Raw genomic sequence first — 19,144 nt, forward strand, 5'->3', positions numbered from 1 at the left:
GGTTTACTAACCTTGGCTGCAAAACCTTTGAAGTTTTCAGAGGCGTGTTGCTGCAGACTTGGGGCAAGATGTTTAAGTTGCTTGATGGCACCTACATTTTTTCTTGGCAAGCTGGTGAGTGTTACTGGGCGAATATTTGTTCTGCAAAGCCCAGTGAGGCCTTTCGTCGAAACCATTGCCATTCCAGGAGTTTTAGGCACATTGCTTAATGCTTGGATACCGCAGGGAACAGGAATGGCACATACCGGCTGCAGTGTCTTTGATACTTCAGATACCTTTGGAATACTACTTTTGCTGAGTCGAGGAAGCCGTAAACCCTTACCGAGTCGCTCTACTCTCTTGGTGTCACCAATGGATGTCTGCCCACTCAATACTACAGTTTCATTCTGTTGTACAGTCGTTCTGCATTTTTGTTCTTGAACTTGGTTGAAGAATGGCCTTTGTTTCTGCTGTATGGAGTCTCTGCATACCTTTTTAATAAATAGATGGGTGCTGACACCTGGGAGAGGCGTAGAGGTAATTAAGGTGCGAGATCGGGTACGGGGGACACTTCCAGAATGGGCAATGTCAGTTAGATCCAGATCAGGTTTACAAGCTGGCCACATCTTCCTGCAACTTTTCTCAGATTCATCAGTTGGATTAATCCCACTTTCTGGCAAAATGCTAAACAGTGTTTGGTTTGCGGCTATAACTTTAGTACTGTCACCTGTGTCGGTTAGGTATACTTCATTATACATGGACTCGATGGTTTGTGTTGCATTAGCGAGAGTCATGTCTCCATTAATTAGAACAATGTCCTGAGTAGTGTGGGGCATTGCCATGTCACTGTACAATGTTGGGATGTCCTGTGCAGTGGTGGTCATAGTCCCCTTATTGTTCTTTAAGTTAGTGCCCAGAGTGTCATTTGGAATGATCTTCTTGCAATGTGTAAATTTCTTATTTATTACAAGAGGAGAGGTCACTTCAGTAGGAACTGACTGGACATATTGAGGATAGTCTGACATAATATCCCAATGTTGTATTGATGTAACATCTTTCTCTACATTCACCATAGTAATGCTGGATAAAGGGCAGGTTTCCTTTTCAGCACTGCAGATTGTGCCTTTTTCTAGAAAGGAAGGGTGGCTAGAAGCAATAGGCTCAGTTTGTAAGGAAATAACATCCTGAATGGCCTTTGGTACGGCGGTCACTGTATGCATGCTACTGTGTACAGTGACCTCACTCTGCATTAAAGCAGGCTTCCGAAAGAAATCGGTTACTGGCTCCACATTTACTACTATATCCTGTGTAGCATTTGCAAGAGATACACTGCCACATAACGTTCCTACAGGAGTCTCCACTTCAGCCACAGGTATGTCGTTACTCATAGTCACAATGTCTAGTGTGGAATCTATTACAGACGTTGTGGAATGCAGTAGTTCAATGTCCTGAGTGACATCTGTTACAGCGTCTTCACCAGATATGGTCGCATTGGACTGCATGGCACCCTCTACTGACCCTTCTCCAAGCATGGGCATAATATATTGAGTATAACTAGCGATTGCCGCTTTGTTGGTTTGTCCCTTCCCACTGTTACTGCACAGAAGATGATCTGATACTGCAAGCAAAGGCAAGGCTCTTTCTGGGACTGAGTAGTCCATATTCATCTTCTCCAAATCAAGCCGACTTACACCAAATGCCGACTTCTCCATGATGTGAGTATTTTCCAACTCCACAGAGTCAGTAGTGTTCAACAAAACCGGAGGAGGCTCGGCTTCAATAGTGGACACATTACTCAACCTTATTTTTCTTGCCTCCTGCATCTTCAATTTGTTGTAAATTCTCTCACACTCTGCAGCAAAGAAACTCCTATACTCTGGAACTGGACTTCTGTATATCTGGGTAAACTTTTTGGAATTAATGGTATTCCCAGACTTCCATTCTTCTGATCCTGTCTCCATCAAAGGGGTCAGTGTTGTCTTTGAAATACCTCTCTTGGGCATGTAGACATAATTTTGAGCACCATGTTCTGTACACTGAGCATTGCTGGAAATTGCGGGCTGTGAATGTCGCCGTCTAATTTTCTGAAAGTGGTTGCATTTGGGAGCAGTCAATGAGGTCAACATTGTGCTGGGTTCTGCTTGAACCAAGTTCATATCTGCATCTGCCCCAAAACGGTGTATTTTTTGTAGTGATTCTTCCAGCATGTGTGAAGTAAAGCATTTAAAGCCAGGACTTTTATTGCATTGGCTTATGAAGGAATGTAGCTTCAGGTTTCTGGTATGATCTAAGAGCAATATGTATATACAATAAAAAAAAAAAAAAAAAACTCAAGTCAGTTGTACTGTAGGGTCATTGATTCTCTTCTAGTCTTCATAAATAAGCAAGGACCTTAGATATATTATTATGCACCTTGCTCACAGGATATGCTGAACTGTATTTGCTCATGAGCAAAGTCTGTCCTATCAGCTTTGAAGACATCATGGTATAAATATGGATTAATAATTTCCCAATGTTCAGGGCCAGCTCAACCATTAGGCCTAGGACACCAGAATTGAGGGGGTGGGGTGTAAGGGGGGGGGGGGAGGGGGTTAGCCATGAGTTTATAGATTCACAAGACACCTGTTGTCTGGGTCTATTCTAGGCCTTGCAGTTACCTGTTTACCAAAAACACCCTATACATATTCTACAGGCAAAGGGCCAGATTCTCTAAAATTCAAAAGTGATAAAATGGAGAGTGATAAACAGCCAGCCAATCAACTCCTATTTGCCATGTCACAGAATGTGTTTGAAAAATGTCAGACAGGAGCTGATTGGCTGGCTGTTTATCACTCTCCATTTTATCACTTTTGAAGCTTAGAGAACCTGGCTCAAAATTACATTAAATAATTGCCCAAGGGCTAAAATGTAATAGGTTGTTAGAATCAGAAAGTGAGAGATTTTGGGAGAGTTTTCCCATTTTGTTTATGTGGCATCCAACCAATTACCCGAAGAAAAAAAAACAACAAAAAAACAAAAAACAGGTTGATGTAATTGATTGTCCCTTACAAAAAAAAAAAAAAAAAAGGGACAACTTTTCCAAAATGTCACAATTTCTGATTTTCACACCCTTTTACATTTGGCCCCAAGATTGTTCTAGCAAATTGCTGATCTGTGATGCTCATGCTGATGTCTGGCTGTTCAAGTTTGGCAAGTGCTTTGGAAAAATGATAAAATGCAAACTGGGAATGTGTAAAGTGGATACACACTATAGGATTATCTGTTCAATCTTTCTGGTTGGAGCGAAAATCTGCTAATGAAATGGAGCAAATGACAATTGACCATTCCAAACACTGGAAACAGACAATAATGGATGTTCAGAGAAATTGGTTAAATCCATTTGATTTAACCAATTTATTGAAATTACTAATTAATATTTTTTTGCAGATTTTGTGAGCAAATCATTTGCTCATATACATTGCCAGATTTTCCCTCCAACTACAAAGATTGAAAAGATCCTCTATTGCATGGGTCCTCAAACTGCGGCCCTCCAGATGTGGTGAAACTACAATTCCCAGCATGCCTTGCCACAGTTTTCCTATAAGGGAGTGTTAAAACTGTGGCAAGGCATGCTGGGAATTGTAGTTTCACCACATCTGGAGGGCCGCAGTTTGAGGACCCATGCTCTATTGTGTATCCAGTTTGAGATTGCTCTATAGCCATAAATTGTTATTTTATTCAAGTTTAGATGATTTTTTTTTTAATATATACATTTTACTCTGTTGAACAAAAGCAATGCTTTACCATTTATGTGACTAAGAAATGCATTTTAGTAGTTACAGCTCAATAAATACAGGCAATACCAACATTTGAAACTCCAGCCATATTAAAAAAGAAATAGAAGCAAAAACAATTAAAGATAAGTGTAATAGCATGCCCATGGCTGAGAAGGAATGTTGGATCTTGTAGTTTACATTTTTTTCCCTATGGTACTGTATGTTTGTATATTGAAATGCATTGACCATTTTGGGGCACTTGTAATGGTCCATACACACTTAGCGAATATGCCCAGCGTGTATGGACAGTGATCACAATTATCGCTGGGGAGAAAGCCGCTCAGTGCATACACACTGGCATATATTCAATGCCGTGGGCGAGCGGTGACTGCGAGCAGGACTTTTTGCTCGCAGTCACCGCTCACCCTGTCAGTATTCAACTGACACCCCTCATTCGCAAATTCCCCCTCGCTCCGTTTTTTGAGCTAGGGGGAATTTGCGAATGTGCCTCCAAAAGCTGCGAGAGCCGAGGCTAATTACAGCGAGTTTGCTGCACTAGCCTCGGCTCTCGCAGTTTAGGGGAATCCTCGCAGTTCTGTGACTGCGAGGATTCCCCCGGAACGTTGCATAGTGCGAGCGGCTGGCGCGGGGGTTAAACTGCGAGGATCACTGGTTTTCTGTGATCCTCGCAGTTTAACCCCCTCGCCGGCCGCTCGTACCGGCATTGAATACTGGCCTCTGAGCGGCTTTCTCCCTGCCCGGCGCCATCAGCGGGGAGAGGACGCCATTGCATAACGCAGCACTATGCAAAGCCGTCCATCTGCTGGTATTACCAGCAGATGGACGGCTTTCCTGGCATACACACTGGGCAGCTTTGAGCTGAAAGACGCTCAAACCTGCTGTTTTGAGTGAATTTCATCTCAAAGTTGCCCAGTGTGTATGGGTCTTAACAGTGGCGAGTAAACCAGAATTTTGACTTTAGAAGAATGTGAATTGCAAGTTGGAATATAAAGCAAACATATTGTCAAATCTAATTTTTATAGATTACCCTCTTAACAATTAAAATTACCCATACTTTGACAATACTAAACATTCAATATAAAAACCCACCGGAAGAGGAGACAAATTAGTGCACTTGAATATTTTCAGCAGATTTACAATATAGATAGCAATCACCAGCCTCACCAGCATTAGCAAGTCTTCTTCTTTTGGTGCTGCAGGTGGGATCATTCAAAATAGACTTGGGCGTGCAGTAAAAAGGAGCAGGCTCTGCCTCAATTGTGGATATATCAAGTTCTTCCAGCTTTCTTTTGCCTACACTCCATCCTCGGATTTCTCGGCTTTGTAGTTGATGAACAATATCATCACATTCCTCAGTGAAGAAACTTTTGTAACACAAGGGATCCCCCTGGGGGTCTAAACCAGGAATAGACCTCTCTTTACTATTTACACGTACAGGGGTGCTGAAATATGCATAGTTTCCAGTAGCAGGGACATTGTCCAGCTCTTCCTCCTGCAGCACAGGATCAGTAGTGTATGTTGTATTAGTTTCAGTAACATGTGAAAGGTCTGCTTCCATGGTAGGACCTTCAGGTACTACGTTGGCTGGATTACTTCGACACAGCCTCTCTCAAGAATTGTACAATGTATTACTGCAAAGAAACAAATTCCCTTGCTCAGAACAGGTCGCCCAGGATTACATCAGTCTCAGTGCATGTACTGTATCCACCATACTGTATCCTGCCTTCATTCACCACCGTAGAATAAGAAATGGCTGCATTCTAAAACTAGTATTGAATAGCAAACCGTTAACTATTGTGCACTGGAATATAAGATGTAACCTAGGGGGAAACAAAGAAAGGAAAATGTAAAAGTGGTATATAGTAAGTTACTACTGAAATACATTTGTGATGGGCCAAGGGACATTGGACCCGATTCTGGTTCACTCGCAAAAGCAAATTATCTCTTTAATGGACAACACTATGGGCCAGATGTATCAAGCTTCAGAAAGTGATAAAATGGCGAGTGATAAACAGCCAGCCAATCAGCTCCTACCTGTCATTTTTCAAACCCAGCTTGTAACATGACAGGTAGGAGCTGATTGGCTGTCTGTTTATCACTCTCCATTTAATCACTTTTTGAAGCTTGATACATCTGGCTCTATGTGCACTGCAGGGAAGGGGGAGGGGGGGGGTGTAACATGTGCAGAGAGAGATTTGGGTGGGGGCTTGTATTTCAAACTGATATCTATATTGCATACCTCCCAACTGTCACGAATACAGCGGGACAGTCACGAATACAGCGGGACAGTCACGAATACAGCGGGACAGTCACGAATACAGCGGGACAGTCACGAATACAGCGGGACAGTCACGAATACAGCGGGACAGTCACGAATACAGCGGGACAGTCACGAATACAGCGGGACAGTCACGAATACAGCGGGACAGTCACGAATACAGCGGGACAGTCACGAATACAGCGGGACAGTCACGAATACAGCGGGACAGTCACGAATACAGCGGGACAGTCACGAATACAGCGGGACAGTCACGAATACAGCGGGACAGTCACGAATACAGCGGGACAGTCACGAATACAGCGGGACAGTCACGAATACAGCGGGACAGTCACGAATACAGCGGGACAGTCACGAATACAGCGGGACAGTCACGAATACAGCGGGACAGTCACGAATACAGCGGGACAGTCACGAATACAGCGGGACAGTCACGAATACAGCGGGACAGTCACGAATACAGCGGGACAGTCACGATTTTCGGGTCCTGTCCCGCTGTCCCACCCGCGGCAGGCATTGTCCCGCTGCGGGGGGTGGCAGTTGGGAGACCCCCCAATCTAGTAGAATAGATGCTGTGTGCATGCGCACAGCGTCTATTCTCGTATGAAAATGAGGTCGCGGCTAATTAGCATAAGCGGCGACCTCATTTGCATATACCCCGCCCCCTTTTCGGACGCTCGCGCGAGTGTCCCTATTTCGTCAGGACCGAAGTTGGGAGGTATGCTATTGCAGTGTAAAAACAAAGCAGCCAGTATTTACCCTGCACAGAAACGAAACAACCAAATCTCTCTCTGCACATGTTACATCAGCCCCACCTGCAGTGCACATGGGAGAGAAAGGTTTTGCGAGTGAACCAGACCCAGGCCCATTGCACATAAATCATTCAGCCAATATAGCACTTGTTTTAGTTCACAATCTAGGAAGCACATTTGATGTTAAATCAGAGATAAAATGTGTTTAATAGAATGCAAAACAAACTCTGTGCAATCACAAGGGGTTATTTGTGTTTTAGGCCAGACTAAGGAGCCTATTCATTATCACATATAGTATCACAACATACTGTATAACTGGTTATTAGTAGAGATGTGCAGACTCGGATTCCGGAGATCCGAGCCCCTACGGACGTCATCATTCCGAGCCCGGTTCCGAGCAGCGATCGGAGATTCCCGCCTGACTGGGGCCCGTCCGTGTGGTCAGAACGTCATCTCCCGGCGCCGGATTTCGCGAGGCTTTAAATAGCGGCTGCTGCGCCCGCCATCTTCACTCCAGTCTAGTAGTGGGTTGGGAGAGGGTGTGTTGGTGCTGCTGCTGGGGCTTAAACTTGAGGTTGACCTTGACTTGAACGCAATATTTTTTTATTCGCTGGGGCTGTCTCTCAGTGCTGCTGTGTAGTCTAACTGTGTACTTGTAGTACTACTGTCTCCTCTGTGCGGTCTACCTCTGGTGTGCTGTGCTGTAATTATTTTATTAGCTGGGGCTGTCTTCCTCAGTGCTGCTGTGTACTCTGTTCTCCTCTCTGCTTAGGGTGGGCTCTCCCTAGCAAGGAGGACAGTCTAACTGTGTACCTGTAATACTACGGTCTCCTCTGTGCTGGGGCCTACCTCTGGTGCTGTGCTGTAATATAGATTATATGAATAATGAATTATATTATATATAGTCCACTGGTGCTGCCTGCACTGAATCTGCCAGTATTATTTAGTTACTCAGTCCACTGTTGCCACTGGCAGTGCTACTGCCTACCTAGTGTACCTACCTAGTACATACTAGGCTGCTATATCATTTAATTAAAAAATACTATTTGTGCTGTGTGGGACTGTAAAAAATAATTCCATGCTGCTGGTGCACTGACATGTGCCACTGACAAGCAGTATCTAATAATAAAATTAATTATTATACATTCTGCTGGTGCACTGCATAAAGCTACTGGTGGTGTGTAATATAACTACCTTTTGTGGTGACAACTGGCAGTGATACTGCCTGCCTGCCTACCTACCTAGTAGTTTTTTTTTCTCTACCTACTAGGCTGCTATATTATTAATACTTAATTAATTGAATTATATATAGTCCACTGGTGCTGCCTGCACTGAATACTGTGACTAGAGGTTGCCAGTATTATTTACTCAGTCCACTGTTGCCACTGCCTAAGTGTACCTACCTAGTAGTACAACTACATACTAGGCTGCTACAGATGGGTCAGGCCTCTTCCTGGCTGGCGAATCGGCAGAACGTCCCCGCTGGCGATCCGCTAGCAGCCTTGCCAGCCATCAGACTGAGACACGCGTGCGTCTCAATCTCCGTCGGCGGGGCGACGAGAACCCTGTCCGTCTCCGCCTCAGGGATATGGCGCTGGCGGGGGATGGCGGCTGGCGTCGCCATCGCCATCCCTTGCCAAGATGGGACCTGCCCCATCTGTATATCTAATTTAATAAAAAAATAATACTTGTGCTGTGTGGGACTGTAAAAAATAATTCCATGCTGCTGGTGCACTGATGTGTGCCACTGCCAAGCAGTACCTAATAATAAAATTAATTATTATAATTTCTGCTGGTGCACATACTAGTATTGCTGACGTATCTACCTATCTGGTCTGGGGCTCACTGCCGAATACTGCCGTATCTACCGTCTGTTTTGGGGCTCACTGCCTAATACTGCCGTATCTTCAGGGCCGGTGCAAGGCACCGGAGCGCCCCAGGCGAGTCAGGGTGGGGGCGCCCTAGTGCCCGGGGGGGGGGGTGGTACCTGTGGTGGACGCTGTCGGCGTCCCTGCAGTGCTGGAGCGGGCAGGGGTGTCCGGGCCGCGGGGGTACCTGCGGCGCTGTCACTGTATAAAGCTGCTGGCGGCAGCGGGGTCCCTGCAGTGAATAGAGAATAACTAGCGCTATGCGCGCGGGAAGCGCTTCTGATTTTGAAAACACTTGCCGCACGCTGATTGGCTGAATCTCAGCCAATCAGCGTGCGGCAAGTGGTTTCAAACCCAGAAGCGCTTCCCACGCATAGCGCTAGTTATTCTCTATTCAGGGACCCCGCTGCCACCAGCAGCTTTATACAGTGACAGCGCCGCAGGTACACCCGCGGCACGGACACCCCTGCCCACTCCAGCACTGCAGGGATGCCGACAGCTATATGCTGGGGGTGAGGGGCGAACTGCCGCCCTCCAGGTGCCGGCGCCCTAGGCAAATGCCTAGAACTGCCTAGTGGTGGCGCCGGCCCTGCGTATCTACCGTCTGTTTTGGGGCTCACTGCCTAATACTGCCGTATCTACCGCTGCAGTACCACTCTTACATGAGCCACGTGTTTGTGCCGCACACTTGTGTGGCTTAGCATGGTTATCCAGCTACCTCAGTGCAACCTTTTGCCCTAAAAACAATATTGTGAGGTGTTCAGAATAGACTGGAAATTAATGTTATTGAGGTTAATATAGCATAGGAGCAAAAAAAGAAAAAAATAAATTCTGCGATTTTAGCAGTTTTTAACAAAAAAAATTTAGAACCCAAAAAATCCAAACACAAAACACTTAGGAGGTGTTTTGCCAAAACCCATTAGAACCCAAAACTTCAAGGTAATCAGAACCCAAAACCCGAAAAGTGGCCGGTGCACATCCCTAGTTAGGTAATAAAAAGCGTAAAAGAGTATCAGGGCCAGCCCAAGCCTAATTATTTTTGGTAGGCAAGAATATATTTTTGGCATCCCCTCACTGTGGATATTGTGGGTGGAGCTACAATGTGGATAGAGTATCAATTGGCCCACCCACAAAAAGCCAGATCCACATACACAAAAAAAAAAAAATATATATATATATAATCTAGCTGTGCATGTGGGTGTCTAAAACCAGTCAGGGTGTGATTCAAATTCAAGCATTATCGTAATCCACTTCTTATCATACAAACCCAAGCCTTCACAAATTATCTTTCACACAGAAAAGCCAATAGAAATGCCAAAGCTGGCGAAACCCTCTGCAGGTAGGGACTTTAGTACATTTACAAAATCTGGTAAAACCCAGAAAACAGGGTCTTTATCGCATTCTTTCTTTAGTACATCTGCAGTATACACTGTCCGCAGCATAGGACAGGTTTGGAAGTAGCCTGGACTACATATATTTGGTGGCACCCCGCACAAGCCTTAATCCAGCCCTGCCACCAGGACATATGGTGGTTTTGTGTAATCAATTTAACACCACACTTAAGGTCCATACACACTGGGCGACTATGCCCAGCATCAGGGCCGGTGCTAGGGGGTTCGGCGCCCTCCTGCAAACTATAAATTTGCGCCCACCCAAACTTTACAAAGGGACAGCGCACACCAAAAGAAAAATGTGTGATCTCTCAAGGAAGGGGAATGGCCACACAATAATACTCCCACTCCAAATTACACCACATAGTAGCACAATATTATTCACCTTACACAGCTGTAACTAGCCATTTTGGTGCCACGAGTTCAAAAAACAGGGAGAGTTTGTGCCGTAGGAGCGCGCAAAAATGTAGGAGCGTAGCTTTATGGGGAATGAGCATCGTCACATAAAAGTACCAATTACACTGTAATCCCCATAATACATTATGCTTCACACATGATACCACACACAGTAAGGCACATTATAAATAAAGTAATGCCCATTACACATTATACATTATGTCACACATCATGATGGCCCTTACACAATATGCAGCACACCATAATGCCCATTACACATTATGCCACACACCGTAATTCTCCTTACAAAATATGCCAAGCACCATAATGCCCATATGATATTGACACACATTATGCTACACATAATGCTCCGAATACTCCTGGATATACCCACATTTGAAGGGCTGCTTATTCAGAACGCCCACACCAGTTGCCAAAAGTAGTTGCTCTGCTTAAACGTAGTGCTCACACCAGTTGCCAACATTAGTAGCACTGTGTAACCATATGCCCACACCAGTTGCCGACATTAGTAGCACTGTAAGTAAGTAAGTAGAATTTATATAGCGCACTTTCTCCAACAGGACTCAAGGCGCTACTGTGTAAACATATGCCAACACCAGTTGCCGACATTAGTAGCACTGTGTAACCATATACACACACCAGTTGTCAACAGCAGTAGCACTGCCTATACACGTGCCCACACCAGTTGCCGACATCACTAGCTCTGTCCACACACGTGCTCACACCAGTTGCCGACATTAGTAGCGCTGACTATACACGTGCCCACACCAGTTGCTGACATTAGTAGCGCTAACTATACACGTGCCCACACCAGTTGCCGACATTAGTAGCGCTGACTTTACACGTGCCCACAGCAGTTGCCGACATTAGTAGCGCTAACTATACACGTGCCGACAGCAGTTGCCGACATTAGTAGCGCTGACTATACAAATGCCCACACCAATTGCCGACATTAATAGCGCTGACTATACACGTGCCCACAGCAGTTGTTGACATTAGTAGCGCTAACTATACACGTGCCCACAACAGTTGCCGACATTAGTAGCACTGACTATACATGTGCCCACACCAGTTGCCGACATTAATAGCGCTGACTATACACGTGCCCACACCAGTTGCTGACATTAATAGCGCTGTCTACACACATGCTCACACCAGTTGCTGACATTAGTAGCGCTGACTATACACATGCCTACATCAGTTGCCAACATTAATAGCGATGTCTACACACATGCTCACACCAGTTGCTGACATTAGTAGCGATGTCTACACACATGCTCACACCAGTTGCTGACATTAGTAGCGCTGACTATACACATGCCCACACCAGTTGCTGACATTAGTAGCGCTAACTATACACGTGCCCACACCAGTTGCCGACATTAGTAGCGCTAACTATACACGTGCCCACAGCAGTTGCCGACATTAGTAGTGCTGACTATACACGTGCCCACACCAGTTGCCGACATTAGTAGCGCTAACTATACACGTGCCCACAGCAGTTGCCGACATTAATAGCGCTGACTACACACATGCTCACACCAGTTGCTGACATTGGTAATGCTGCCTGCCTATACACGTGCCCACACCATTTGCCAACATTAGTACACTCACACTTTAGTCTGCTGTCCTGGCAGCTCAGCCTCTACTGCAGTGTTTTTCAACCAGTGTGCCGTGGCACACTAGTGTGCCTTGAGCTGTTCTCAAGTGTGCCGCCACATCTAGAGAAGCCCAAACCAGTTTACAGCCACCACCAGTTCAACTGTTATTTACTGGTCTCTTCTTTTCATGTAAAGGGCCAATGTATTTTATTTTTGTTACCTGTGGGGACCAGTGTGATTGTTTTGAATGTGGGGGCCAATAGGTTTTTTTTTTTCCTGTGGTGGCCAATGTGTTTTGCCCTGTGGGGATCTTAGAGTGTGCCTTGGCAATTCTAAAGTCTTATTTAGTGTGCCGCAAGGTAAAAAGGTTGAAAATCACTGCTCTACTGTGTCTCTCTTCAGTCTTGCTCCATCATAGCCCCGCCCCCTCTGTCCGTGTAGCCCCGCCCCTCCGTCTGTGTAGCCCCGCCTCTTTTAGTACGTACTGCTGCTGCCCTGATGTTTATGAGCCAGCCTGGAGGGAACTCTGTGCCTCCGGCGCTGCTGCGTGCCCTGCAGTGTGACAGATGCAGCAGCAGCCGGCAGCCTCAGAGAGAGCAGGGGATGCAGAGCAGGGACAGCGGCGCCTCTCCTGCCCGGCGCCTACCTGCTTTGCATCCTCTGCTGAGCGGGTAGTGCCGGCCCTGTCCAGCATGTAAGAACAGCGATGACTGCTGCGGGAAATCCGCTCCGTGCATACACACTGAGTGTCTTTCCCCCTGCCGGCGCCGACGGAGGGGGGACAGGACGGCGTTGAATAGCGGAGCGCTATGCAAAGCCATCCTGAAAGCCGCTCATCTGCTGTTATAACCAGCAGATGAACGGCTTTCCCGTCGATGTTGTGGGTGCGCGCGCAGCAGCGCTCATCGTCGGGCCATACACACTGGGCGGCTTTGAGCGACTTTCAGCTCAAAGTAGCCCAGTGTGGATGGGCCTTTAGAGACACCAGGTGCAAAGAAAATACCCCGGCAGGAAGGGGACATAAACTCAGATTAAAGGGGGCATGGCCTAAAGGCCCGAAATCCATTTTCATCACTCCTAGACATCATTACCGACCTGCTGGAGCATGCATTGTTAACAATATTGAGTGTACACAGTAGATGATATTAGACACTATTTCACTCAGAAGAGCCAAAATGAGCGAGATACTTTACAGCATTGCTTAGTGTGTATGAGGCTTTAGTGTGCCTTGAGGACTGAGGTTGTGACTGATATATCAATCCTATAGAGCAGGAAAACACTGAAAAGACTGGAGAAGTTGCCCATAGCAATTAATCAGCTACAATGTACAAACTGATTGGTTGCTATGGGAGATATCTCCATTTTTTTCACTACTTCATACATTGGGGCAGATGTATTAAACGTTAACAAGAGATAAATGCAAGGGTGATAAAGAGAGATAAACGTCCAGCCAATCAGCTCCTTACTGACTTTTTTCAAACACAGCCTGTAACATGGCAGTTAGTGGTGGAATACATACGAAATCATGGCGTTCAAAATCCCGCTGCTGGAATCCTGACCGCCAAAATCCCGGATCGCCCCCAATTGCGGGCTCGCTGCGCTCGCCACACAGCGGGCCCGGTGCCTCGCTATGCTCGGCACGCTAATTTATTCTCCCTCTATGGGTGTCGTTGACACCCACGGAGGGAGAAAGTGTCGGGATTCCGACCGCCGAGATTTCAACTGCATCCCGTTAGCAGGTGATTGGCAATGGCTGGACATTTATCTCTCTTCATCACCCTTGCATTTATCTCTTGTTAAAGCAGCCCATACACGCTGCAATGCAGGCTGTCCGCGGCACCTCATCGCACAGTACAAAAAGTATGTGCTTGCACATACTTTTTGTACTTAGTTTTCATCACATTGCATCGCATTGCATGCACAGGCAATGCGATGTGATGCGTGCTAGTTAAGCACTGAACGCACGCCCGTATTGGGACGTGTATGGGCAGCTTAAGGCTTAATACATCTGCCCCAATGTCCTCTAATTGTCAGATGTTAAAAACACCCGAAGTAATAGATGCCAACATGGCTTACTATTTTTACATGTCCAAAAATGTAAACCTCTTCCATCCAGAAATGAATCTACTGCATATAATAAAAACAGTTCTTAATATTACCAGCAGCCTCATGAAAAGTTATTTTACCACGCTGGGTGGGATTTGAACTACACCCAATTTTTGAGGACACTTCAAGGGTCAATGCGATCTAGTTCAAATATACCTGTCTGCACATACTAATTGCCTTACAATATGGTCTACACAGGAGGGAGCATCGCAAGGCAAAATAAACAGGGTGCGATTTGAATTAGATAGATTGCACCGTGTGTGTGTGCACCATTATACCCTGTTCATACTTAAAAGCCGTGATTTGATTTGTCTAGCAAACCCTCATCAAACCTTATTAAAAAACAGGTTCTGGAACATGGGACTTTGAGGGTAATTTAGACCTGATTGCATGGCTGCAACTTTTTGCCTCCCAGCGATCAGTTAGCCCCCTCCCTGTGCGCACCATTATACCCTGTTCATACTTAAAAGCCGTGATTTGATTTGTCTAGCAAACCCTCATCCAACCTTATTAAAAAACAGGTTCTGGAACATGGGACTTTGAGGGTAATTTAGACCTGATTGCATGGCTGCAACTTTTTGCCTCCCAGCGATCAGTTAGCCCCCTCCCTGTCAGGGTGAAATCCTACCCGTGTGCATGGCATCAAATAGGGGGAAATCCATTCACAACAATTCACCATCCAGTGGATGAATTAACAAAAACAACTGTAATCAACTTGCACATTGGACTTTTTTTGTCCCAATATTTCCGATTTGAATAGCACGGATCGAAGGAACACACAGGCTGGAAATAAAGCACATAATGGATTCAGAACCTAAGTCGGCCAATGGTAAAATCTTAACCTCAATGAGTTTAATTGTGTGTAAATCAGTTTAAAGCTGTGTATACACTGAGGAAGTGATCTCACCCTGTGCGTAAAGCACGGTACACACACACACAAAGATTTATCTGTCCAATCTGGCTAATGGTAATAAAAATCTGGAAATGTGCATCAGTAAATGACAATCAACCTTCCCTTCCAAACACTGGAAAACAGAGAAAAACAATTGCTTGGATAAATTTGTTATATCAGATTGATTAAACCAATTTGTCTGTCTGACTGTTTTCCAAAGTTTGGGAGCAAAGTTTTGATTGTCATTTGCTCACATACATTTCCAGATATTTGTTCCCACCAGATAGATTGGACAGATAGATCTGTACGTGTGTACCCAGCTAAGAACTCAGCAGTCTGCAATTACAGACAGCATAGCAGAAAATATGTGTGGCAGGTGTGAGGGGATACGGTCATTAGGTATACAACAACTAGGTTGACAAGCATTGAGTCGACATGGTTTTTTTCACTGTTTTTTTGTAGCTCAGTGGCGGGATTACATGCCCTACCATCCACTAAGACGTGGTTGGAGAATAAAATAATGTGCCGAGCGTAGCGAGGAACTATGTCCAAAGCATCGTGAGCGATATGAGGGGATATGGTGCACTTCAAACTGCGTCCATGTCGACATTTGGGTAAAACAAAAAATGTCGATCTAATGCTTGTGTCAACCTAGACCCATGTCAACCTATTTGTTGTAGACCAAATGATCCACACCCGGTGTGAGAACCATCAGCACCACGTTGCTCCCTGCATCCTAGATAGCAGCACCGATATAGACAGGGGTGCATAGTACCCCTGTCACCTTGCACACTTCATCATACATGTGGGAGAAGCAGTATCAGATCATAACCTCCAACATGACCCATTCCATTAGGTACAAAATGCTCTGCTCCCGGACTTCCCTCTTACATTATGATTGCTGTAACTCCTGTTGAAACACCCTTCTCATCAATTAACTAGTTCAACACAGGTGATGGCAATCATAATGGAAGAAGGAAGTTGAGGAGCAGAGCATTTTGTACCTAATGAAATCTGTCATGTTGGAAGGTATGGTATCAGCACTTATACCACTTCTCACACAGAACAAACATTCATACATCCACCCCATGGTCACCTATTGAAATATTTTTAGCAGGAAAATAAAAATAAAGCTATTTAATTACAAAATATCTGAACAGCAATGCTTCCAAAGGCTGAAGTGTTGATTTTTTTTTTTTATGTTTCATTCTATTCTGTAAAAGTGGGATTATAGTAAATACTGTAGGTTTATTTTATTTTTCTGGAGAGATGGTATAATAGTCATAAACAACATTTATCTCTCAGTCACTCAACATAACCATTTTGTAAAAAAAAATAACTAAATATATTTTAGCACTATGCTTACTTATATATGATAGTGTGTACTACAGTATATACAAGTGTACTGTTTCCTATATACATTAGAAATAAGCCGAAGGACTTACATGTGGAGGTTGCTTTGCATGAGTGTTTAGTGCTGGAGATGTGCCGGTGTATAAGTACAAGCAATGAGCTAATTGGTGGATGACTGTGGGGAAATTACTAACAGATGTTTGTTTTTTTGTGTTACAACCAGGGGCGTAACTAGATATTCGTAGGCACCATAGCAAAAGTATGTAAGGGCCTCCTAGTTAGCAACTGATAGTGATAAATGTATGTAGAACATATGACTTAAATAGTAAAGATGGGTCTCCTTCAGCTCTGGGCCCCATAGCAGCTGCACTCCTGGCACCTGTGGTAGTTACACCCTTGGTTACAACATTGTGTTCAGGACAAGCCTGCACCAAAATCCTGGTCCTAATTAACTATTGATACATGTAAACATATAGCTTGAGACGGAGATACATGGGGCACATTTAATACACTTGCCCATAGCAATCTATTAGATTCTAACTTTTTTCCTGAATGTACAAGATACATTATAGTTAGAATGTGATTGGCTGCAATGAGCACAAACCTCCTTTCCCTTTTTAGAGATTATTTTTATAAAATCTATCAATATATATTCATACCTCCCAACATTACCCTCTCCAGGAGGGACACATTGCTCTGCTCATGCACTGCCCTCTTAATTTAGAATTGCCATCACCTGTTTTAACCAGGTTCATTGATAAGAAAGGCGTTTCACCACATGTGATGTTGACCCTATATTAATAGGGAACTCCAGAAATAGAGCATTGTGTCCCTCCTGGCGAGGGTCATGTTGGGAGGTATGTACATTTAACAACTCAGATACAAAACCAACTCCCTTAACTGTACTTACTTCATACACAATCTGGCATTTACTATTGCACACTCTCCCTATGTCCCTCAATGCTTACCGACACACCTAGGGAAAACTGCCATACTGGAGAATTATAGCACCGGTTGTTATACAAGTAATTAAAAGCATGGTTGTCTACCTGACACTCTCCTTGTGGGAGAAAATGCTCTGTTCCTGGACTTCCCTGGTAATGTATGATTGCCATCCTCTGTGGTGAAACACCTTTCTTATCAATTACCTAGCTCCCCACAGGTGATGGCACTCATACATTACCAGGGAAGCCCAGGAACAAAGCATGTTCTCCCTGAAGGAGAGGGTCAGGTAGGCAACCCTGATTAAAAGGGATATAGATTTCTTATGGCAGCCTGTTGTAGTAGTTAGCACAGATTTGTGGGTGGGATTGTTTTAGGAATCAAACTATTCCCACCCACAGCAGAGTGTAATCTGCAAGGCGATAAGCTTTATAATTGAATTGTATGTGAGGCTACAAAACAATATTCACTTCTAATTTCATTGCTTTCTTTGTCTCACAGTGAACTCTTAAGGGCTCCATACTCTAGAACGATTTTGCACGATTTCATACGATCGATGCATGGTCCTGTGAGTGTCGGATAGGAGCCCCTAGGTCGGTCATACTGCACCACTGATGTATCGGAATCGGATGGAAAGTGAAGTGGTTTTTTTTGTGCATGCGATGAATCACAGAAGTTCGATTGGCATTTCCAGCCCCCCCTAGCCTCCTAATCCAAACCATCAGATATATCTTATCTTATAATTGTATACCATAAGATATATCTCATGAGATTTATCTTGGCTTGATCAATCGCATGAGAAATATCTTATGCAAAAAATATAGCAAGATATATCGGTGCATCGATCTGTGGGTACTGGCAATACACTGACCATCCACACAGGAGCCATCGGTGATTGACAGTGAAACTGGGTGGGTGCATGAAAGTGGGCCCATCCAGTTATGACATCAGGCAGGATGGATCAGCGTGTATGGAGATCACACTGTCCGATCTGACAACAGATCCACCTGTGGATCTTTTAAAATGTGGCAATGAGTAATTAGTGCACCTGTGCATCTGTGAGGTGACCTGGAAAGCGTGCACCGTTGGAGGTCCCTGAGGACCAAGGTTGAGAACCACCGCTTTAGAGCATCAGATTAGCAATGTCGTAACAATATTATTGTGTTGTTGCCATGATCTGCATGCCTTAAGCTGGATACACACTTATAGAGATCTGCAGATCAAGGGATCTTTCGATGGATTGGGCAGCATGTTCTCCATACCCAACCTGTGCGTGCGGTTACATTTACATGCAGTTAAGCTGTCAATCGCAACTGACCCTTGCAGCAGGTATACGCACAGCACGATGTGCCAATATATCTTTACATATATCGCCACTTGGCTATGTTGCACAGCTGACACAATATGCCTGTGAAGGACATCATCGGGGTGGCACTTACCCCCTCGCTAAGCAGGGAATATACGCTGCCTAGCGAGTGGGTCTGAATCAGGCCCTTTGTCTAAGCCGCATGATGTTTCTCTAGAAGGAAGAACTTTTTTTTACGGTCAGGGCAGTTAAATTGTGGCACTCTTCCTGGAGAGGTGGTGACGGCAGGCACAATAAATTCATTTAAACATCCAGGGGGTACAACCACCAATGATAATTTGTATCAGAATATACAATTTATATAAAGGGATATAGCAAACAGATCATACACTGTAACTAAAGGTTGAACTTGAGGGATGGATTCAACCTAAACTACTATGTAACAATTGACACAAGAATATCAACATTAGAATGTCAACATGG

General features: G+C 44.8%; 1 protein-coding gene across 4 annotated transcripts in view; it reads right to left on the minus strand.

The window, feature by feature from the left end:
- Positions 1–17,463, minus strand: part of LOC146035621 (uncharacterized) — a 52,887-nt gene extending 35,424 nt beyond the window's left edge. For 2 of the 4 annotated variants that reach the window (XM_083159174.1, XM_083159171.1), the window contains exons 1-3: positions 16,506–16,639; positions 4,920–5,575; positions 12–2,266 (exon numbers count right to left, since the gene is read on the minus strand). In XM_083159174.1, the coding sequence (XP_083015300.1) occupies positions 12–2,266; positions 4,920–5,313 (2,649 nt within the window). In that variant the 5' untranslated portion in view covers positions 5,314–5,575; positions 16,506–16,639. Of the gene's footprint in view, positions 1–11; positions 2,267–4,919; positions 5,576–16,505; positions 16,640–17,072; positions 17,145–17,381 lie in introns of those variants that run through there. The other 2 variants (XM_083159173.1, XM_083159172.1) reach the window with 2 other exon arrangements.
- Positions 17,464–19,144: the final 1,681 nt, after the last annotated feature.

The sequence above is a fragment of the Crinia signifera genome, chromosome 9 (assembly GCF_055691185.1).
Source record: "Crinia signifera chromosome 9, ASM5569118v1, whole genome shotgun sequence".
Lineage (NCBI taxonomy): Eukaryota > Metazoa > Chordata > Amphibia > Anura > Myobatrachidae > Crinia > Crinia signifera.